The sequence below is a fragment of the Strix aluco genome, chromosome 5 (genome assembly GCF_031877795.1).
Source record: "Strix aluco isolate bStrAlu1 chromosome 5, bStrAlu1.hap1, whole genome shotgun sequence".
In the NCBI taxonomy this organism is placed as follows: domain Eukaryota; kingdom Metazoa; phylum Chordata; class Aves; order Strigiformes; family Strigidae; genus Strix; species Strix aluco.
This window is the reverse complement of record NC_133935.1, coordinates 53,198,338-53,222,288: the sequence shown is the minus strand read 5'-3', so window position 1 is coordinate 53,222,288 and position 23,951 is coordinate 53,198,338. Positions and strand designations below refer to the sequence as shown.

At 37.9% G+C, this 23,951-nt stretch overlaps 1 protein-coding gene across 1 annotated transcript in view; it reads right to left on the bottom strand.

Annotated features, from left to right (window-relative positions):
• Positions 1–1,155: 1,155 nt before the first annotated feature.
• The window catches only part of LRIG3 (leucine rich repeats and immunoglobulin like domains 3), a 47,128-nt gene continuing 24,332 nt past the window's right edge, over positions 1,156–23,951 (bottom strand). Inside the window, exons 4-19 of the mRNA XM_074825457.1 lie at positions 22,283–22,417; positions 21,510–21,653; positions 19,111–19,254; positions 18,644–18,787; positions 18,085–18,228; positions 16,628–16,708; positions 15,892–15,963; positions 15,455–15,526; positions 12,699–12,862; positions 8,804–9,124; positions 7,983–8,264; positions 6,926–7,378; positions 6,558–6,716; positions 5,312–5,455; positions 4,948–5,223; positions 1,156–1,884 (exon numbers count right to left, since the gene is read on the bottom strand). Of these exons, the coding sequence (XP_074681558.1) occupies positions 1,640–1,884; positions 4,948–5,223; positions 5,312–5,455; positions 6,558–6,716; positions 6,926–7,378; positions 7,983–8,264; positions 8,804–9,124; positions 12,699–12,862; positions 15,455–15,526; positions 15,892–15,963; positions 16,628–16,708; positions 18,085–18,228; positions 18,644–18,787; positions 19,111–19,254; positions 21,510–21,653; positions 22,283–22,417 (2,980 nt within the window). The 3' untranslated portion in view covers positions 1,156–1,639. The remainder of the gene's footprint in view (positions 1,885–4,947; positions 5,224–5,311; positions 5,456–6,557; positions 6,717–6,925; positions 7,379–7,982; positions 8,265–8,803; positions 9,125–12,698; positions 12,863–15,454; positions 15,527–15,891; positions 15,964–16,627; positions 16,709–18,084; positions 18,229–18,643; positions 18,788–19,110; positions 19,255–21,509; positions 21,654–22,282; positions 22,418–23,951) is intronic.

Here is a 23,951-nt window from a genome sequence, read left to right as displayed (position 1 = left end):
CAGTGACTAAGGATGGATTAACTTCCTGTCTCTAATACTGGCGCCTAAATTAAAGGGAAATTGCATTGCAATCTGGGTACCAGGTTTCTGGCTACAAACAACAAAAAGCCCTTAGCTCAGCTACACCAGGCAGAGAAACCTTTGCTCTAGCTTTAGCCATAATGTCTGTGATGGCCTATTCTAAACAGCTGCTTTTAATTTAGTTTAAAAGAAGTGATTTGGCAACCATGTAAGTTTGCACCTTCAAAGTAGGCAGATTTAAAAAGCCGATGTCCTGTTAATTAACCATTTTGGAGTCTCGCTGTTTTAATGCAGTGAAGATGACAGGATTCACAGCTTTTTAAAATAGTAGGCATCTGTACACAGAGAAACAAAAGAGAGTGTTTTCACTTAGCTACCATTTTATAGTAAGCAATCCTCTTCGTCTGACTTTGTATAGTTAAAGGCATTGGGTTCATTACTGCAAATTTAATCCAGCATGAATTTACAATTGCTCAACTTGACTGAGCAATTGAATAAAGCGCAGATCTCATCCATAACCAGAAAAGGGCTGAGTAAGGAACAGAAACACAAGTTAAACCAAAGAAAACATTATCGAGTACTTGGATTACCTTCTCATGTTAGGTGTAGAAGCGGTTGCAGAAGCAAAAAGGGGAGAAAGGGTATGGGAAAGCAAAGACTCAGGCATGCACTGTGCATCTGGCAAACACTTAATGCTAAGCCACTTAGAAAAGAGTGATGCTACCAGGCAGGTACCTAGTGCCTTTTCTCTTCTTTTACTAAATAGCTTGATATGGATTTATGCATCTACTGTGCATATCCTCCACCAGATGCATGCACACTATTTGCACACAGGCATGGGCAGGCAGACTGTTGGTATTACAGCCTCATGTTCAGGAAAACTGAGATCATGTGCACACACATCTGATAGTGGGAATTCACAAAGTGGAAGATTTGCATACTTATTTTGGCAAAGCTTCATGCCACCTTACCCATAGCTGTGGCAGGACCACACCCACTCTTAGAAGCTGAATATATTTAACACAGTAAATCTAAAGATACAGGTTTTAGTCAAATAATGGTGCAAACATGACACGGAAGGCACCTACATATGCAATACGATCTACAAACATAATTCACACTTTTCATTCCTCATACACTAATGTTGGTCAGAGACCAGATGGCAGCATATTTTATTAAAAGTAATGTGCAAATAAGATGCATGATACCTGCAAACAGCATGGAGTTTCCATTTGTAAAAAGGTACAAGTAACAGTACAAAATTAGAATGCTTACTACTCATTTCAATAAAATGAAGTCTGACATAGAAATACATATGCTGTATTATTTACACCGTTAATTTACAAAGATATTATTTGCATAAAACAAAGCTATAAAATAATTAGAAATATAGTATTTTTTATAAGGAATGTTTTCCCTGTATAAAAATGTAGAGCATTTTGGCAATTATGCTTTATCTGAATAAAAATGCATTTGTTTGTTCTGAATTCATAGCATCACGTGGTTTCTTTCTTCCCTTCCTTTCCTTCTTCCCTTTTTAAATAAAATTCCACACTGAGGTAGTAGTATGTCAAAGTATTTCTTTGGTTCCAGAAATCAATGGCAGGTCCAAAAGGAGCTATGTATCCAAATCACAGGATTGGAAAGTAGAAGTCCTAAAGTTTTCAAAGGACTGTTTGTAAGTATAAATGCTATTTTCTCCTCTAGGAACTGTCCTTTCCTTTCCATCTTCGTCTCCCTCTGCATCTAAGTCCAGTGAGGCATGAGGATTATTACGGGAGGTTTTTAGCTGACAATTTGCTGGCTGTCTACAACTTGAAAGAGAGTCCAGCTGAGGCCTCCATAAAGACTTTCCAAATGTCCCTGAAAGACAGTAAGTGAGTAAGTACAGAAACACCAATGCTAACAGCTTTGTGTGTCACTAAGCGCTGCATGTTAGAATGCAAGCCAAGGATCAGCACAGGTAAAAGTTCACAAAAGTGAGATTTTACTTAACTTATTTTACCGCTTAAAAGAAAACATCCATGTGATCACAAGCATAAGGCAAGGTTCTGCCACCTGAGACATTAAAAACATTTCCCAAGTAAACGTATAGCCACACACAACTTCATTACTTTTGTTTTCATGCCTACTTCCATGCCCATTTTTCTTTGGGGAAGGTGGCAAGGGGGGAGGTGTGCACACAGACCAAACTGCAAACATATCACAAGACACTTTCTAATGCAAAGTCACAACAGTCTCCCTGGTTTGTTCTTCAGTGAACAAATGGCACATGAATAAATAAAAAACCAAACCCAACATGTATAATAGGGTTATACAACATCCTCCCACTGTTCAATCTGAATGCTAAACCAATCTTTTTCTGGCTAGCATCTCCCATTAATAATAAAGGTCCCACCAGCCAAATTCTCCATTCACACCTGTTCATCTCTGCCCCGAACTGGCTACAACAGGTGTAGGCCAAAGAGAATTTGGCATTTCAGTTGAACCTTCATTAATAATTATCTGGATTCACTAGCCACAAAATAATTACTGTGCCTACCACTCTTCATCATTGGGAAGGTGTTAGCATCAAAACCTCTGCAAGAAGGGCCTTCTCTTTTTTCACTGAAGAGATACAGCCACCACAAGTCATAGTGTCTGTGACACTCAAAAGATTTATTTTCAGAGGACAGTGTGCCACAGGCTGATTTTGAGGAACTCAGTTTTTATCAATAAGTTAACGCTGCAATCATTAATAAATTCTGCAGCCAAAAAGCCATACTTCTAGCTTTGCTTAGTGGCTTGAAGCAAAGGTTTCAATTAAAACTGCAATCTGAGAAGTTACTAAAAATGGATTTGGACAATGTCCATATTTGCATCAATGATTTGCAAAGCAATTTTGCTTCTAACACAACATGAGAGGATGGTCCTCACAGTACCAAAGCTACAAATTAATCCTGTCTTTAAAAAAAAATAAATCCAAGCTGTGAACTTTCTGGCTCATGCATCAACAGTGATGTTAATGCCAGCTGTCTTCATTGTGACTGTAGAGGCAAAAGGAGGGCTGGATCTGATGACAATGGTGCTGAAGAAGCAAATCCACAACTAAAGACAAGAAATCTATTAAGACTTCTTCCACAGCCACCATCTCACAGGTCTAACATAGGCGCTTTGAGTGAAGAGTAGTAACGATTATGAAGCATCCAACACAGTGATGCAACTTGGGTGGGGTAGTAGCTCAAAGAACTGACAAAAGAAGTAGCTCTGCATAGATTTTTAGGGCAGAAACGGGAATACGAGCCCTCGAGGTTGTATTAACTCCTGGGCACTCACATACAGTAGAACTACTTTCTACAGGAGACATGTGGTAAAGCACTATCTGAACAGTCCCACCACAGCAATAGTGGCAGGCAGCCAGGAGGCCATGTGTAGTCCCAGGGCCTCTGCCAGATGTCATGGCATCTGCAATGTTTTATAGTCCAAACATCTGGCTTTAGAAGGGGGAAAACTTCAGAGCTTGTACCTCCCTCCCCACCCCCTGAGAACAAAGAGCCCAGTGATGCACATTCCCCAAGTCCCCTCGCAGAGCCAGCAGAGCCAGGCCTTGGATCAACCATGCTGACACACCAGCCAGGAGACAATCCATGGTACCAGGGCTACACTTGGCGTTCAGATATCAGTGGGATGAAAGCAGTATGTGGGATTATATGTGTTTTAAATCAACCAACCAAATCAACACCCAAAATTTAGGGAGCTTAAAAGGTAAAGCAACGCTTTTCCCCCCTCCCCCCACCTCTCCCTGCAACTTGGATTAAAATTGTAAACCCTGAACTAAGCTTCAGCAACCCTTGTCATACACACCGTAAGAGAAGAAGACAAAGGAGGGGTAGAGAGGGCATTTTTTCCACAGTGCTTTCCTTTGAAGGGTAAATAGTTCTGGCTCACCCTGTTACGCAATATTTCCTCATACACTGGAGTTCAAGTCTCCCCACCTGCCCTGAGCCTTCCTGGGACCTTGCACACCTTTAGCATGTCAGGCAAAACTTCTGGTATGTCTGAAATTTGTTAAGGTGTATTTAAGTAAGTACCCTAACATTTATGGAAATCTTCTAGTTATATTAAGATAAAAGATAAGAATCACACCATTGCTGAAATTTTTATGTAAGTTTAAGCTATTAAAATCTCCTGGTAAAGTAAATACGCTCATTACGCAGTTTTACTGTAATCACTTTTCTGTTCCTGAATGTCAAATATTTGGGACATTGTATCTAATGCTACTTAGAAGTCAGGTTTCCCGAGAAGCAGAAGAGGACTCACAGTTACACCTGGAGGTGAACCACCTCTCTTGACTACCATGTTTGACCTGAGGACTCCTTTGATGTATGTCAATTCTGCTTCTCACCAAGCCCCAAGTTGCTCCCTTTGCAACACAGGATAGGGCCCATCTTCTGGCTAACTCCCAGTAGGATCCAGAGGGCACCCTGAGTTCTGGAGCATCCAACTGTCCTCATGCACTGCAGTGGAGAGAGCGCAACCCTACGTGTACAGTTCAGTTGTGTGAGCCTTAAAAATAGATACTGCAGTATTGCAAGTTACTCAGGGAGGAAGAGGGATAAAGAAAACAAAGAGACAGGAACACATGCAAAACATCAAGGACAACTCTGCCTTTCCTCAGCTACTTCCTGTCTCTCCTCCTTTCTAAAGTATTTATATTGCACATGCTGTATTATCTTACTAAATTCACGGACACTCAGAAAAAGAAACCCACACAAAATTGCACAATTAGTTTTTTCACTGTATGACTATCTAAACACTATTACAGAATTACCTGTTGCAGGAGTGGGAAAGAAAAAGCTATGAAATCAGTTTTGCTTAGTGTCGGAAGCAGGAAACAAGACAGCAAGGATACCAGCAGTTGAATAAAAACCAATAGCTAGAACGTACCCATGAAAGTGCTGTTACTGATAATAGATGAGGGTTCCAAACTTCTGTTTAAATCAAATGTGTCTGAGTTCAGACTTTTGCTTTTTAGTCCAGTTCCTTCATTTTGAGTATAAATGGAGTTAATCAATTTGCTACTTGTAGCCTGCATTCCAATAATGCCAACACACGGGTCAAAGGGATCTTCCAGTGGAGGTGAGTATTGATAGCATTCCTTTTTCTTTAAATATCCCGTCTCATAAGGATCCAGGAATGCTGCTCTTTGGTCAGGGCTGCAACCTAAAGAGAATGAAAAATTGTTTTAATATAGATTCATCATAGCACAAGATCAAATTAGGACTAAAACTTTTTTTCCCCTCCAACTTACTTGCATTGTAGGCTTCAAAGGCCTCAGAGCCATATGTGTTTCCTTTTAAATACGAAGTCCCTGAAGTCCCCAGATAGTGGCATAGGAATGGATCTGCAACACCCTCCAAGTCTGTTTCACTTCCATTATCTAGATGGCAAATGCCTTAAAAATAAAATTGACATGTCAGCATATGGTCTCTTCTTAAGCTCCAGCTTACAGTTTCTTGAGTAAGTTTTGTTCTTTCAAGAACCCTGTCTGTTCAACTAAATTTTGTAGTGCATGTAGAGCTTGCTTAAGTTTAACCTAACCTTTTGATAAGAATTCTAATTCTAACAAGTGTTCAATTCATTAGCTTGACAGAGAATGTGTCACACTTTGCCTCATTATACAGTCCCTGGATAAAACAACAAACCCAATCACAGGGATCAGAACCAGGGACCTCCTTCCTCCAACACACTGAAAGCAGGCTCATGCTCTGTCACACAGCCACCCTGTGGAGCACAGAGTGCTAACAAGAAAGTCCTGGGTGGAAGAATCTCAGGGAGTCCGTGGCTGCTTGAACAGCTACACTGACTTTCAGCTCAATGGTTCCTGAAAACTGTGGACATGGTCTGTTGTTCTTGCCCCACAAAGAGGCTGCTGCTCTCACTACCCTACAACTGCAGAACTATCTCACCACTGCTCCATTCCCACCTGCCCCAACTCCTGACTGTATCTTGACTCCAACCCCTTCACAGCAAGGTGGCTTTTCCTCCCTAACCCAGGTATGTTCTGGATTCTCAGGGGCCAGATGTATACACATGATGTACTGCAGCTTTTAACTTGCAGTCACCTTAAACCCTTTATTAACTCTGACCTCGATGACTTTTCTAACAGGAAACTTTAATTAGTTATATTATACTAAAGTTACACAGGTATTACCACCCATGCCTACACTGCATTAAAAACATCCTTCAAGCTGTAACAGAGGAAGACATGCTGTTGTAATTCCTTTTGCACACTCTTGTTTGAGAAATGTGATCATCAGTTTAAATGTACCCTTGAGACTAGAGAAAATCTTAATGATTTAAGCAAAGCCATAACGTCATTTGGATGAACTGAACAAAGTTTCTGTTATTATCTTGTTCAAGCAATAGATTTCATATCCTCTCTTAAACTTCAGTGAAGATGTTTCTTTAGTGCTATTTCTATTAGCTAGAAAGACAATAGCCAAACTGCAGCTACTCAACCAACATGGAAAATCTGCTTAACATTTTACACCAACCGTTACTGTCCCTCTGCTGCAAGAAATAGCCTCCCACAGAAGCTGTGAGGAACTGATGATGACTGCCATTTTCAGATAAACCATATCCATCCTGCCTTTCAGCCAGTGTCCCTTGGGATGACAGGTAACTTGGAATGTCAGCAGGCAAATTTGTTTCATCTGTGGGGAAGCAAAACACACAAAAGCCATCAGCATACTTCAGAGTTTGTAGAAGCATTTTTAAACTTGTCAGCAAAGTGCTGAAGTTAACAAGTAGTTCACTCTTCTGACTCTGAGTCAAAGCACACAAATGTTCCTACACTAAAGTCACTGCAAAGCAACCACAAACATTTTTTTTCCTTTCCAAGGCAAACCTTCGGTTTACACACCTGTATTTGTGATGCTGCAATCTTCATTTCTCCTCCTGGTGTGGTAGATGATGACCACCCACACCAAGGAAGTGCCCACCACACAGCAAACCACAGCTATGATCACAATGCCAACTGTGGCCCATCCATCATCATCAAGTGATGGGGCAATGTTTTGAGGAGAATCACAGGTGGGAGTAGGAATTACATTAAGACGGATGTTGCCTCGTTCCGTTCCAAGCGTATTAGACATTTCACAAGTGTATTTCCCGGCATCTTCTACATCTGTATCCACAATAATCAGTAACTGATTGCCTGCAGCAAAAAAATGTCTTTCCGTTACCACAAGAGGGCTGTCATCCTTAGTCCAGTTCAGTCGGGGTGGAGGGCTACCACCAGCAATACACTGCAAGACTGCAGTTTCACCTTTTGTTACAGTTCGATCCAGTAAAGGCCGCAAAAATGATGGTGTTTCTGAAAAGAAAGCATAAGCCTTATATTCTAAATGACCTTGCAAGAATGGGAATATGTCCCTTCACATCTCAAGAGGAAAAGCTGAATTAAATGCATCGGTAAGGCCTAATGGAGCTTACTCTCATTCTCAGAAAAAACACACTCAAAGAATTTGAATTTAGAGCTTACAGTTTACTTGTCAATTGATCAGACCTAGATGCTCGATTACCTCAGAAGGTAAAAAGGCCACATCATACATGCTCAAGATTGCAGAGAACTCAATTAAAGATGGTTAACAAAACATCACAAAATTGAAAGTTAAAGAAAATCTCCTGTCTCTAAACAAAAATAACAGCCCCTTCCCCCCAGCCCCCTCATATCAGACTTTGTGTACACACTGAGAAACATAACTAGCTTTTATTATTTTGCATCATAGTAGTGATTGTGTGCTGGAGTCCATATTTCTAATCTATAACTATGTATCAATACAAATTGTTTCAAAATATTTTTATTTCTATACAGCTCTTTCATAACATTGCTATTTTTATAATCAGCTGATACTTATTATAATCAGCAATACTGTTCTTCAAAGAGATTATGCCATGAAGGATTGCCAATGTCTTACCTAGTACTGTTAATGTTGCGTTAGCTGAAATGCTTCCAGCGGTGTTTTGAGCTGTACAGCTATAAACGCCTGTGTCCTCGATCTTTACATCAACAATAAAGAATACATCATCTTCAGGCATGACATGCATGCGCCTCTTGCGTGCTGCAGGAAAATCTGTTCCACCATCTTTCTGCCAAGCAATCTGTGGGACAGGATGCCCAACTGCAGCACATTCCAAACGTGCCATTGCTCCAGCTCGAATGGTTAAGTCCATTGGGATCTTTGTAAATGAAGGCAGCACTAAAGAAAAGTTAGTGAAACCAAAATAAATAAATGAAAAGTAATTTTTCTTTTTTGCACAGCATTTTCTTAACACTCTTCTTGGGCCTAAAAATGCTGGAGAAGGACACAACCTAAATTTATCGGTAGCCAAGAGAGAGAAAGGGATGAGCTGTGAAGTATGTGAGACCGCCTGGATGAAAATCTCATTTCTGCTAACAGCCTCCTACATGACCTTTCCATAGTACCTTGAAACAGAGTATACACTTACCTCCTGTGAAGAAAAGATTAATGTTTTTCCATTTTATTACATAGATTTTGTCAGATTTACTATGAATTGGGTCTGTTATTTGTTTTTGCCTACACTATGGTTCAGCACAGTGGGGCCAGATGTAAAACTGAATGGTGATCTTGGAAGTAGAGATATTTTAAGAAATAATCTCTGCTTATTAAGGGATCTTTTAAAAGACACAGATGATGAAAATGGAAAGAATTATGTTTACATATCTTGATTAAAATCATTCTACTTTAAGTCCACAAGCAAAAAGTAACATACTTACTGTTTACTGTAAGTTTGGCTTTGACAGAGTAGGATGAACCAAAATGATTTGAAATAACACACTGGTATTTCCCTTCGTTACTGAATTCAACATTGCGCAGTCGAAGGATGGTAGTGTACTCCATCACTTCACCGCCCTGTGCCCGGAGGTGTGCATAATTCTCCATTTCAGCATCTTGCAGTAATTCATTGTCTTTCTTCCATGCAAAAGTCATTGGGGAATCACTGCTGCTGGCTGCTGAACATACAAAACTCAAATTGGAGCCTTTGATTGCTGACTGGGTTTCTGGCTGGACAGTGATCTGTGGTTTAGGAAAATCATCTGCACAGAGCAGAAAAGGGAGAAAAAGTAACACAGAGTAAGAGGAAAAAAAATATATAAGTGAGCCCTGAGGACTCTTTATAGAAAGAGTTTGTAAGCCTCGTTTTATAGGTTTGAGAGAAGAGTCAGATAAGTATTTATAAAGTGGATACACAATGCTTTTGTTTTAAATTTCGTTAGCCTTAGGGCATTTAAAGATGCCATATTTATGAGTTTATTGTGTCAAGTCATCTGTTTTTGAAGAGAAAGCACATTTAAAAGCAGACTGTGTGTACAGTTTGTTCAACAGCAGCACTAAAGAGGAGATAACTACCCCCTGACATCCGTTAGAACTATTCCGAATGTCAGTCATGAAGCCTACCCTTCATCTTTACAACACCTCAGGCTGCTGTGAGTTTTTCTTTATTGAAAACATAGTTCTTCTGCCATCAGAAACTGCAAGTTAAAGTCGAGGGTTTTCCCCAAACCCACAAAAAACAATCATGTACAGAAGTCACTGTTCAGTGATTTGCGGCTGTTTGGTCCATCTTACAAAAACAGCAGTGCTGAAGACCCCTTAAGCAGGGCAGCACACAAGAATTTCAAGATACTAGTTTCTGGAAGTCCCTTTACTATCAGAAAGTTACCTTCAAAGTGCCATTTTGTGAGTTTACAGAATTAGTTGCCTTCTGAAGTATTTATTCTGTCAATTGCGTGTACATTGCATGTACAAAAGGAGTGAGCAATTAAAGTTTTGATTCCCAAAAGCAAAAAGCTTTAGTTTTATTGCCAACTTTCAAGATATTTCCTACCTCCTGACAAAGACACAGGCCCAAACTTCACAGGGACTGCAGGAAAAGCCCTGGGCCCCAAATACTCCTTACTGCAAACCCTACCTGCACTGCAGAGTCAGGTTTTACATAGCCCCTTTGCCTCCTTATATCTCATTTGTTTGCGAAAAACTTACCATGGTCAAAGAATTATTTCCTTGAAGAACCTCCACACTGTGTGTTACAAAAGAAAATGAGATGTGCAGATAGCCTGAACTTGAGCTGCCCACAAGAACACCTGCAAATCTGGAGCTGTGTTCCAGCAACAGGGCAACATGAATTCCCCGCTCCGGGGCTCTAAGCATGGGCCATAAGAATCTCCCAGGCTTTCATGCTTCATACCCATGTCTTAAGTCCTTCATGACAAACTATACCATTTGCAAACTGAGTTGATACTTTCACTGACTTTGCACAGGGATAACAAAGTAAAATATTGTAAATACTTAAATTAGCCTTGTGATAGGACAGGAGAACACACTTCATTCTATTTTAGTTGTACTATCAATGGAATAATAAAATACACTAAAATTTTAATTATTTGGCAGGAATTGCGGATGAAAAGGTCACTCAAGCAGATACTGCAGAATACAGAAGAACACTCAAGGATAAAACTGGCAATGGGTTTTTTCAGAACAGAATAGTTTGGGAGTGTATTTGAATACACATATCACAGAAATGCACTAACAGATATATAAACACATATACATGCACAAATACATAAACACATATACACACAGATGCACACACTCTCTCTGAGAAATGTATTTCTCATTTTAGAAGCCACTTGACTACTATGCAACAGAAAACAAGCTATTCATCACCTATATAGTACTCTTAGCATCACTATGTTAACTTGAAGTAGTTAATACAGGTCAAAAAAGCATCTGTTCTCTTTTTCTTCCACAGTTATCTTTAGTACAGAAACGTCTCATGATTTGTTTCAGCTTGAAAGACATGATTTTAGGAAGCACAAATTACACAGATTTTCTATTTTATTTTAGTTTCACAGATATGGAACCCTTGCCTCTCACATGCTTTCCTTTACCAAATTTAGGATGACTCCCTCCTATCTCCTAGCTGTTTTCATAAATGTAACTTGGCTCAATTTGGAGGATTTATACACTCACATAAATTATTTCAGACAGGACTTAACACACTCCTCTTGAAAATTCTATAAAAGCAAAAGTGGCCATTGTAAACGTATAAGGCAAGGTGTGTACACCCAAACGTCTAGTGATGGCACACTTTAAAGATTCAATATACAGTGAAACACTCACTGATTGTATTAAGAGATTCAAGTTACTTCCACATGACAATTACTTTACGTATTAAACAACAGCTTACTCTTAGTACATCCCTTTTTGCTAACATATCTTTAAAGGGTTTGAAATTAATTAATTTAAAAAAGAAAGATCACAATCCCCCGTGGTTTAACAAATAGAGATATATATCCAAATACCCCAACTTAATTTCTTGCCAGAATGAGTTTCTCATAAATAAGGATGTATACTTCATATATATTCCATTAACTATTGAGTAATCTGCAGTTTCCTGCACTATGTCAACTTCTCCTTTACAGAACCTAGATTATGCACCATCTACTCATTAATACATTAAACATTTGACTGCTAATAGGAAGGGAGAAAACAACATTTTTGTACACTGTTTTATATTCTGTGTCTGCTTTCCCACTGAAAAAAGGGTATCACAGAATCATCTAGGTTGGAAAGGACCTTGAAGATCATCTAGTCCAACCGTTGAATGGGTATGATGGCAACAGTAAAAATAAGCAGTCATATTTGCTATGAGAGGTAAGTTATTGAGAAGAAAATATGGTTACTGATTTATCTCCAAAGAAAATAAAGTCTGAATTTTCTTTAGTAAGAAAAATAAAATGTATACAACAAAGATACATGAAATCCAGTTAGCTTTTAATTTCCTGGTATTTTCAAAGTTCCCACTTAATTTATCAGAGTACTCAAACACACATCCTTACTCTGCTTAGCTTCACTTTGCTTTAAACAGAGAATATAACATAGAGGTGATAATGCTACCAAACATACATTAAAAAAATTTCATTTTTAAGGCAGGTGCTATCACCTCAAATTTTCAAGTCTTAAAGTAAAAATATTTTACTAGCATTTACTATCTGGCATACTGAAATACAAAATATCAGTAGCGTAACTGTGGTAATCAGATGTTTTAAAATACAGTTTATGTATAGGCAATAACTTTCATGGTCCAAATGATTTTTAAAGTAGACAACAAGCACACATAAAGTAGGTCAGAGCTGAGGCCAGTATGGGTATTTTACCTTCAAATTTTCTCAGCTCTGGAATAATCTCAAGACTGATAAAGTTTGAAAATAATTTACAAATAATCAAAACCAAAAACTGCATCTTAAGTTTGCCAAAATATGTCTCACTTAAAAATGCTTAGTTACCTAAACAATATCCATCTTTTTAAATCTAGAGGCATATGCATTTACCACCACAAACTATTGAGCTTTCCTTTGCACGCTATGGTATGCGCTATGTAAGCAAGCTGTATGTGAAGTAAGAGTCAGAAAACTATCACTCCCCATCTTATACAAAGCCACAAGCTTTGAGCATTTACATCATGATTTGGGAACAGAGAAGGAAATGTTAACAAATATTAAATCCTCCCCATTTTATTAGCGAAAACATATCAAAAAAAACCACAACAAAAATTAATGCATTCAGTAAAGTTTGTCCTATGGAATGAGAAATAGAGGCTATACTCACCACAGACAAACCCATCCAGGCTGACAGCAAAAATACTTCTCCCTTTTAGCAGCTGAGGATGGGCACAACTGGCATTTACAAAGCTTTGAAAGTTGTTCTCTGACATCCACTGTGGTAGCCATTTTAACTGGCAATCGCACAAGAGACTCGATGTGTTTAAGTGCCTAAGAAAAAAACAATTACATTCAATGCCCATTTGCTTGTTTTTTCCATTTGTAATACGGTTTTTTGTGAGCACACACCAGTAACAAAACTAATTTTTTAGGCTAAATACATATATCACAAGACATCAATATTATTTAGCTCAGATGTGGTGACACCACTGTCATGACTCCTATATTCAACAAAGCAGACATGTTATCCTGAACATCCAGCTTCTACTACTAAAATGAGCCCAGGCAGCCAGGCATGTTTGTAGTGTCCTGGGTACAAAATGACAGTCAGCAGTAAGACACACAGATTGGGGACGTAGGAGAACAGTCCAAAAGGGAGGTGCTCTGGAAGCTAACATCAAAAAATTCTGAAACAATTTCATTCCCTTATTTCCATCTCAGTCAGAATTTATGTTGGGGAACATATTTAAAAAGGAGAGTGGAGAGACGAAGAATAGTCAAGCATTGAAATAACAACTTCAGAACTGGCTATCAGCTTACCTAACCTATGTAAATAGCTACACTCACAGAGGGGAAAAAAAAATAAGAAAGCAAAGGCATATTCTGTGAAGCATCTAGAATCAGGAGTTGAAGTAGGACGAGTTTTCAGTTTTGGCTGAAAACTCAGAATCACCCTTAAAAAAAATGTACTAAAAACCACAGTCAACAATAAAATTCTTCTCTTCAAATCTTACCTGTTCTTGGAGGAAAAGCAAAAATAATTTATGGATCCAGGGAGAGAAGACAGCTTTAAAGATAAACGGAGACATACCAATTCCGGATTTTTTTCTTGAAGAAAATCAAGACAGTGCCTCTGTGCTCTTTTTTCACAGTAACACTGCATGGATAAAACCTAGGGATGTCAGCTCACCAGTTCACATTGAGACGAATCAGATCATCTTTCACTGAAGTTCTAGGGGCATTCTTGTTATTCTTAGGAGGCAGACAAACCACAGCATTTTTTACTATCCTGATGCAATGGCTATCTGTCATATTTTCAGATTTACTCTCTAGGGGCCTCAGAATAAAATTACTAGATGGGAATTTATTCTAAATAATCTTACTTCTGGGAAAGTACTTTCTAGCATCTGTCGACATCTTCCTCAGACATAACGGATGTCTACCAGGTGTTTCAAGAAAAGTACAGAAAAAACCCAACAAATCTTGAATAGTTATTTCATTGAGGTGTTCAGAGTCTGGTATCTTGTAACATCTTACACCTCCTGAAGCAGTGTTAGCCTGTCATTCTATCACATTTGATCACACTTCAAATCATCTATATCAATCCCTAATTGTCAGCACTGTGCTTCCACTGCTTCTCTTGTGTCAAATCTAGCAATTGCCCTGCAGCTGCCTGAGTGAGTTCAGCAAACTAATCAAGCAATACAACCAGATTGAACTCAAGGAAGAGGAAAGGCAGAAAACCCCTGGCTATGGGTAGAAGGCATGGCTGCTGCTTTCTAGAGCAGCTGCAGCTACACCAGGATATGGGTAACATCAAACTGAACTTCGAATGAACTAAATATTGTCTAGATACAAGAAAGAAATATTTTACACTGTGAACAGTCACACACTGTAACAACCTCCCCAGGGACATGGTGGAATCTCCAGCACTGGAGGTTTTCAAGATACAACTAGACAGGGTGCTAAATAATCTCATCTCGGCTCCCTTTCCCACAGAAGAAAGGTTGGACCAGATGACCTTTTGAGGTCACTTCCAAACTGGGCTGTTTATGATTCTACGAAATGCACAAAGCTCCTCATTACTTTCTCTATGGCACCCAACATGGAGTAATACCATAAGATGAAGTAGAGAGCCAGCTGCTAGGGTTGTACTTGATAGGAGTCTGGAGAACACAAATTAAAAGCTCCAGACAAGCTTCAGGCAGTTTCTACCCATCACAAGAGCAGCATCTTTAGTTTGTTGACAGATTATCCACAGAGCAGCTCAGGACAACAGATCTGACTAGAGAAGGCTGATGTGAATAGAGGAGACATAAGATATACGCAAGAGGAAGAATTAGCTGTGCTCAAAACAAACACAGGGAACCGTGACAGTGTTTTTCTGCATTGATCAACAGAAAAAGAGGGTAACAGGACAAAAAAAACCCCAAAACTCACTAGAAGAAAACACTCTTCCCAGTGACCGCTTCATGACTTTTGAAGATCTCCCCTTTGCTACTACACGATAGAAGGACCCAATTACAAGCACTGACAACCAGGTCTTTACAAAAGAATTACAGCACTGCATTTCACTGGTCGGGTAAGCTTTAGCTCAGTGATAGCACTACTGATCTTATAGCACATTACATCAAAGTCTCCCTTATCTAATACCTATTAGAGATCAGCCAATTTAAAATAAGGACTCTAGACACCAAATGCAGCAGAAAATGAATACCTCCTATCCTACGCTACCTCACTTAAATACAGTCATTACATAGAAAATAAGAAAACCCAAAACATTGACATACCCTTTTTACACGACTTCAGAGAGATTACAGCGGGAGTTTATCACTGCATCAGGCAGTCTTACAAGGCTTTTCTTTATATATTTATACAGATATATATATTTATCAGAGGTGATGTCTTTAGATAGAAACTTACAATTCTCTGAGTTTCTTCATTTGTGAAAACGCATTTCCTTGAACTGACATAATTGCATTGTTACTTAGATCTCTAGGAAAAAAAAAAAGAAAAATAACATTAGAGGAGGAAAGAGTAATTTATTAAATTGAATGTATTGAAGACTCAAGGAATAGTTTGCTACCTTGGTGATATACAAAGGATCCCCCAGCTCAAAACTAAAGAGACAGGATTAAGGAGTTTTATAGCACGCTTAATACATAACACACTCTGCACTAATTCCAAAATTCATATTCAGCGTAACTCCAAAATAACATTCTCAAGATCACAGTAGCAACCAGAATAAATGCATTTCATTCAAAGTCATAAATAAAAATAGGACTAACAAGCTTTACTTCAATTAGTATTAAAATTCATTTTTTCCAATGTTGGGTTATATGTGAATTTTGAGTACTTACAGGTGTTCAAGTGCATCCAAACCAGAAAATGCTTTCTTTGTAATGGATCTAATCCTGTTTCCTTGGAGTATCCTGAAAAATATAAGTACATGATGCACAAGGATGCAATAAAATGAAAGCATTTTTTGAGCTAAACAATTGCAATTTGGGCATTTATTTCTAAACTGTGACTAATATTCACCACTCAACCTTTCCCAACACAGCAAAATGTCTCACCTCTAAAAGATTAATTTCCCTTGAGTCAACGTCTAGATGTTAGAATGCTTTTAGAAGATGCTTCATGTGTACAGTTCAGTGATATGGATTATTCTAAATGTATACACATAAGCATCTTTTTATTTATTTCTTAGATGTGCATTTGAAAATTTCAATGCAACGAAGACACTTCCATTGGATGCTGCATTACTTCATCAAAGACTATCCCTGTCACTATGCCTTTGTCATATAATGCACTTACTACTTCCTATTACAGGAAGCCCTTATTCTTTGAGAAATGTTTCCATAAATAATAGTAATATTTAAAATATGCCAGATTAGTTAGACTTGAAAAATCTGGAATTTCTTTTATAGGAAAGGAACATTTTATAGAGAACAAAATGGTAAGGAAGAAAAAAAATCATCTAAGCTATGGAAAATGTAACATCATTAAGTGTTGGACATGTCCCTTGAAACATACATAAGCTAAGCTAATTTTCTTTTAGAGATGTTGAGATACACATATTTTAGCAATACTTACAGCTTCCTAAGTTTATCTAGGCCAGAGAATGCACCATTCATATCTTCAATAGTCCATGATATTTCATTGTTTTTCAGATCCCTGTTTAAGGGGTGAGGGGAAATCAAACCACAAGAGCTATTAAAAAGAACAGGGTACATACTTCTTCAACAGCATCTATTATTTAAAACCATTTCTAAAATAACCTTCTGGTAGGTTGTTTTTTGTTTGTTTGGGGTTCTGTTTGTTTGTTTTTTTAAGAGAAGCTTTTCTTGATTAGCTATTTCATTTCAATTTTTACTGAGAGACTTTGGAGACTGTTAGTACTTTTTCCACTGATAATTAAAAAGATCACAAACCTAACAATTTTAAGAATCGTTAGAAAACAAACCCGCATTCCCCTACAAGGATATTTAGATATAGGACTATTGTACAAGAAGGAACATCATAGGAAGGGAAGGGATCAACTGTTGCCCCTTCAAAACAAAATACACTTGTGCCTTTGTAAGGTCGTAATATTAACACACAGAGAACACAAAGAAATTTATTAATGAAGTGACTCATTTTTACATCCTACAACATCCATAATACTAGCTTAATTATCTGTGAAGCATAAAGAGCTTAGAGATTTGTGAAAAGGACAGTGTGTCAGCAAAGAATCAACAGGGTAGGGCTAGAGGAGAAAAAAAAAAAAGACAAAATCTAGGAGGAGAAGTCTAACACTTAATTCCTAGACAGCCCACATCTCTGACTTCCTCTCTTTACGATCTAGATCTCTCTGTATACTTAAAAAAACATAGCATACACCTCTGAATTGCATCTTCGCTAGATGCCCAAAGTGTGAGTATGTGAGCAAACCCCTGAAAGTAGTGTTAGCACCCTTTTCAAAGCCTAAAGAGAAAGGCAACCATTTCATTCATCTGGCTAACAGATGGGTCAATGGTACACAATTGGAAGACTTTAATGAAGTGGAATGTATTTAGATTAGTTTACTTCTTTCTATCCCTTCCTTCAAGAAATGCTACTTCAAAAAATGCTCAAATGCTTAAAGCAATTGCCCATTCACGACAAGCATCAGAATCCATAGTAATACACAGTTTTGAATTTTGTCTTATTTCTACCATGAGGGAAAACGTTGATTCACTTAAGACACAACTATGATCCAAATCCCTAAAGCTGTGAGTAGCAGTGCTGCTTGCTGCCTTCAAATGGAAACATGCCTTTCCCATAATAATGATACTGAAAGTTTGTATCATAATTACCAACTCCATTGTGCACAGCCTTAACTAAAGGGGAAGGCCTCCCTCTCCTAACTATTCCGAAAAAAACCCTACTGTAAGAAAAACGCATGCTACTCTGGGAAAGTTAACAAAATGTTCTTGTATATTTCATAAGGAAAAAGAAAAAAAAATAATCTATAAACACTGAGGGTTTTTCTTAAGGTTTTTGACCTTAAAAATTGGAGTTTGTCAACTTACAGAGTCTGTAGACTGGAAAGTCCCCGGAAGGCACAATCAGCAATGTAATTTACTTTGTTGTTTCCAATGTACAGTCCAACCAACACACTTAAACCAACGAAGCTCGAATCATCTAATCTTGCTAAGTGATTGAATGCCAAATCTCTGCAAATTCAAGAAAGAAGTATATTTTAATGTTTATGCTGCAGTGCTTATTACTCAGTTCAGCCCAGGTGAACTTTCCGGGGCGGGGGGGAAGAAAGTTTTTTCCCTTACAAATACTACACCATTTTTGCTCACACAGCTTGTGTATCATTTCCAACAATTCACAGATTACTGCAGAATGAATTTCTTTTATTTGAAAATGACTGTGTTACAGCTTTAGTACAACTGCCACAGTGAAATGAAGCAGTCACGGTTGGCTTCAAGTTCTTTCAACAAAATATAACTGTCTCACATACAAAAAAGTTGTTGTCACCTTGGAAACTTTGTTATGAGAAATTCACAGATCAGTGGTAAGAAGCTCATGCTTTGGCATGTACCCGGCTTTCAAAACTGGAATAGAATAAAAGCTACTCACAGCTCACTGAGTTTTTGGCAAAATTCCCAGGCATCAGGACTGATCCTGCTGATGGCATTTTGGCTGAGATGGAGTTGCTGCAGCATCAGCAAGCCATAAAGCCAGCCTTTGGTTACCTCTGTTAAGTTGTTATGGTCCAGCTGCCTACAAACACAAACAAACACATATGAACAGATAAAAGACATAAGGTTCAGAAACTCAGCAGCATGCGTGCTTTGCCACATGTCCACATCTGACTTCATGATACTGGCTGGAGAGCTGCAGCCTCTATTTACATTTAGAGTTGTATGCATGCATTCAGAATGTGCTGTCCTACACATTTGGTGAATACTTGCTGCTTTTCAAACCACACTAGAACAATTTAATTCAAAAACATCTTTAAACTTTATCAAGCAATTCTATCCATTTTGTGCTATTCTACTTAATGTGTTATCAGCAGAATCTATCAGCAAAAAGTTGATACTTACAAGACTTCCATGTTGGTCAATCCCCAGAAAGCGCCATCCATGAGCCTAGTAACACCATTTCTCTGCAGTTTTAATGATTTCAAAGCTGGAAGACCTTGGAAAGTAAGCCCATCTATTTTTTTAATTTTGTTGCGATTCAGCTCCCTGCATCAATAAAATTTACAGTTACAGCAGAGTAAGTTTACCTGCATGCCAAAAACATTTCTTCCCTCTCTGGAAACAAACCTTATTTAAATACTTTTCTAGCACATAAAAGATGTAGCAAAAATCAAACATTTTACTGTAATACATTATGTTTAACCATGCTAATACTGTTCTGCCTTTCTGATACTGAAGATAAGTACTTGGTAGTTCCTTGATATTCAGATTTAAAGAATCCTTGTAGACCTAGAATGTCATGGCTAATCCTGTTTGCAAATTCAAAATTTAAAGCAAGTTCCTAGTGTTTATCCAGCAGTAGAGGTGTTAAGGTTAGCTTATAATTGCAATCAATAATCAATCAGAAAGAAAAAGGTAGAAGTTTTAGTTGTGATAACTAGGCAAAATTAAATATCCTGGGTGATCCCTGTCTGTCTTAATCTGGAGCCAAGCATTCATTACACATTCCTCCCTCATTCTCCATAACTAGTTATGAACAGTTCCTTCCCTCTTTCTAAAGCGATCTTGGCATTCACCCTTCTGCCACTACACACACCCCCTGTAGGTCAGAAGCTGCGACCTGTGTGTATCCTGGAAGGGAGTTATAAGGCATAACTAGCTGGAGGTCAAGCTGCAGTGACAGCAGTACTCAATATTTTCTATTTTCCTGCTCTCCATAACACTTTCTTGGCTTTGGTCCTTTATAAGTCCAAACCCTGTATCAACCCCAAGCAGCTTTCTGACTTTCTGAGCTCAGTGAACAGGGAAGTCTAGCCTCACACAGACACAAAGAACAATGTTAACTGGTTTTAAAACAATGAATTTTAAATAGCCATCATTTGCTAAATTAAATTTATTAGCAACAACTGATATATACTATAAAGAGACAGCATTAGACAATACTAAGGCCCTCATACAACACTTAGTGATCATTTGCCCCTTCAAGAAGGTCTTAGATGCATCAACTTGCATCCTACCAAACCAAGAAGAATCCCCTACTTCCAAAATTTACTTCCCCATGGGAAGTAAAGGCCTAAGCAATTCTCTCTCCATAGTTACACCACAATTATTTTTCAGAGTCTCAGTCTTGTAAGAATGGTCTGGTGAATCTTGTAAGAATTCAGCTTTCCTCTCTGGCAGCTTGATACAAACCCTACCTGATAACAGATACCCAATAGAGAACCCTTCTCCTCCTCCTGTGTTTAAATGTGCATAAGTAGCGATGAACTTTCAGTAAGGAGAGCCTTCAGTTCTTCCCCACTCCTCTTCTGAATACTTCTTTCAGGTCATAACACAAATTTTTGGCCTTCATTGCAGATTAGCTACCTAACTTAACTAGCTCAGCCTACCGATTAAACTGCGAGTAAGTAGAACTATTTTTAGACAACAATATCACCAACTTCCAAAATTTCAGTTGAATCTGAAAAACAGAAAGTCTGCTAAGATCATTAACAAATCCTGAGCTTTGCAGGACTGCTCTCACACTTTTCTGCTGAGGCTTGAGTCAAACTCTTCCTGCATTTGTACACAAAAAAAGACACAGTCATTGTTTCCAGATGTGTCAAGCATCCTAACACCTCACTGTTCTTATGACCTTTCACTTTCAAGATTAACCTAAGAGAGCTCATATTTTTTAAACTCTTAACTATCTAATATGCAAAATGATTATTCAGGATTTGACAAAGTGCAGGGCCAGCCCATCCTCTTCTCAAATTTCCACACTCTAAGTTTCAAAACCAAACAAAAAAAGGAAAAATATATTTCTCCAGCCTCATCCATATTAAATAACTTTTCTACTATTTATTCAGTAAAACATTTACAGACAGCATTGTATCAGTGAAGCTGATGGAGGTCTATTTGTTCAAGCATGTTGCTTATTGTCATGCCTTCTGAAAGCAAATTAATTCCCTTCGTTTCACCATGAAAGCACAAAAATAAGTAAGAGACTGATGTAGTGAACTACATAAGTTTACTTCACTTAGTATTTTTCCAGTGCTTTCTTACAGGAATACCACTATTACCCTTTCACTAGCCTTTTTTTTCTTTTAATAGGCAAACATGATTTTAAACACAAAGATTATTCACATTTTGCCAATATATGACTAGTTTTGTTCAGTACAAAGCTTCAGTTAGTAAGGGTTGTAGTAATGTTTTCTGTGTCTGTCTCACTCTGCCTCTGGTTAAATTAGAGGCTAAAGTTCAAGCACTGCCAGTGGTTTGGAAAACCTGAAAACAATTAGTCAATTGTAGGTTGCACTTACAGGTGCTGCAGATGGGAAAGTTTAAACATCTTTTGAGGGATTGCTGAGATTTTGTTCCTGTTCAGCTTCAATACTTGAAGTGTGGTAGACAAATTGTCAAAGGTACCAGGCTCCATGGAGGTTATTCGGTTACTGTTAATGTACCTGTTGAAACAATGTCTAGAAGGTTAAATTTACAGTTATTTAATAAATTCTTAATACCAAGTAGTAAAACACAAAGCTCTTGCACTGCCTACTCCTTGACAAATGGAATTTCATTTATCATATTAATTAGAGCTCTTGACAGCTATGTCTATGGTCAAATAGTATTTCATCACCAACATTTTGCTCTACTCTGCAGGAGTGTATTATTGGCAGAAGATAGCATATTGCAACCCCATGACTTTTACTCTGTATAGCTCTGGCATTGCAGTATTACTGAATGAGGATTAAGGTAGATTCAAAATGGTCCACCAAACTCCATGTAACTCAAGGCTAGCGCAGCCAGGAACTTAATTTCATTTTGTTACATAATTATTTCTCTCAAGAAACACATCTATTTGTTTCAACTCAGATAATGACCTTCATTTTTTATAAACTAAACCATCTCATTGTTACAACTCATGTATTCAAGTTAGTACAGGTTAAACTCAACAGGTGAAAGCAGAAGTAAGTATTTAATGCATGTCTAATTGAAAGAAGTTTTAATACCTTAACAAACAGCTGCCAATCTAAGTTTTCAAACAAGTTTTTTGAAAGTAATCTGAAAGAAAAAAATACTAAGTTTTACTTACAGATACTTGAGTGGTAACAATGGAAATGATGATATTTTTAGCTCTGATATGTTGTTGTTGCTCAAGTCCAAAGTTTCTAGACTCTGAAACGGCTTCAGATGTTCGGGGAAGATGTTGGCAATCTTGTTACTGGTCCTGAAATTTAAGGACAGTAGTCAAAAGACTGTCATTTCCAGAGTAAACACTTGTTAGCTACACATGATTGACAGAAGTTAGTTCTTAATTCCCCCACTTGAAAATAATTTCTAGTCAAAGAAAACCAATAAAGTATGTTCTCTAGGCATCTCAAATCACAAATTGGAATGTTCTAAATAAATGCATTCATCAATATGTCTTAAAACATACTCCCAGCAAACAAGATTTAAAAAGTTGCATTATAATCCAATTACTGCAATTCATGGCTTTTAAAACAAGATGTAGAACTCTATGACCATCTATTTCTGAACAGTAGAAATATCTGTTATTTGCATTGAACAGTATGTCACAGCATTGTAATGAAATGAGATTAGAGATGTTTTCTATTTTAACCAAATTAGCATCATAGTAGCTAGACATAGTGTTTTGTTTTTTTGAAAACTCCTACAGCATGAAAATCAGACTGAATTTCCAGAAAAACAGTTAGATTAGAAAAGATGGATGACAGTGTGCCCCCTCAGAAAGACATTCTATAATTTTCAAGTTAGACCTAGTATTTCATCCTATAGATTTTTCTAGTGAGTTAGCAAAGAATAAAATTTCTGTTTATTAAAGCTCCTTACAGAGCTTCTGGACCTCACATCTGACCAAACTTCATCTAAGCATCACAACCAATTCCACAACAAAAACTCTGCTACTCTTTAAAGACGTGGGCATCCTCGTTCACTACAAGGAACACCCTTTCTGTTACTTCCAATTAAATGTACTTTTCCCAGCAATCATATTTCACGTTCATACCCAGCAACTTACTAGTTTTTCCATCCCAGTTGCATAATATACAGAATCATACACGCACATCAGCAACATTAATAGGGTTACTCATTTGGGGCTAATGGTACATAGGGGAAAACAGATCACAACCAATTAAATGAATATAACCCAAAATGATCCTTGTTACCTTGGGAAGTTCAAGTCAGTTCTGGCTGTGGTACATTCTGTACCTAGTATGAAGAATGATCAAAATTAGGAGCTCTCCCCAGCTCCTAGAGACTGCAGGCAAGGCAATTTCAGTAAAACTATCAACAAGAATGTTGATTCTGGAAGGTGTTTGCCTTTATTGGAAATACTTGCTCTGAATCAAATAGTAAGCCATACCTTTAGGATAGCATGGACAAACCTCACATATTCAAGGGGTGTGGGGGGATTACTGCTCAAGACAAAAAGTCCTTACTCAAAAACTGAACCAGAAGTTAGATTAATGGGCCTTCTGACCACATGTGGGAATGGGTAAGTGATCCTGCAGCCCCTCCAACGCTGCGCTTGTATCGTATTTCATTCCTCAGGCTGTCTGGTAGAGGTACACTGCATTTTTTTAACTCTTAGCTGAAAGTATTTATAATAAATGGAAACAAATTACTTTAATAAAAAACAACAACAAACACCACCACCATGTGTCAGTTCCACTGGCCAAAAAAGACTGAGTTAGATAACAGGTCATAGAGCCTTGCCTTTATGCATTAGTTTGTTTATAAGG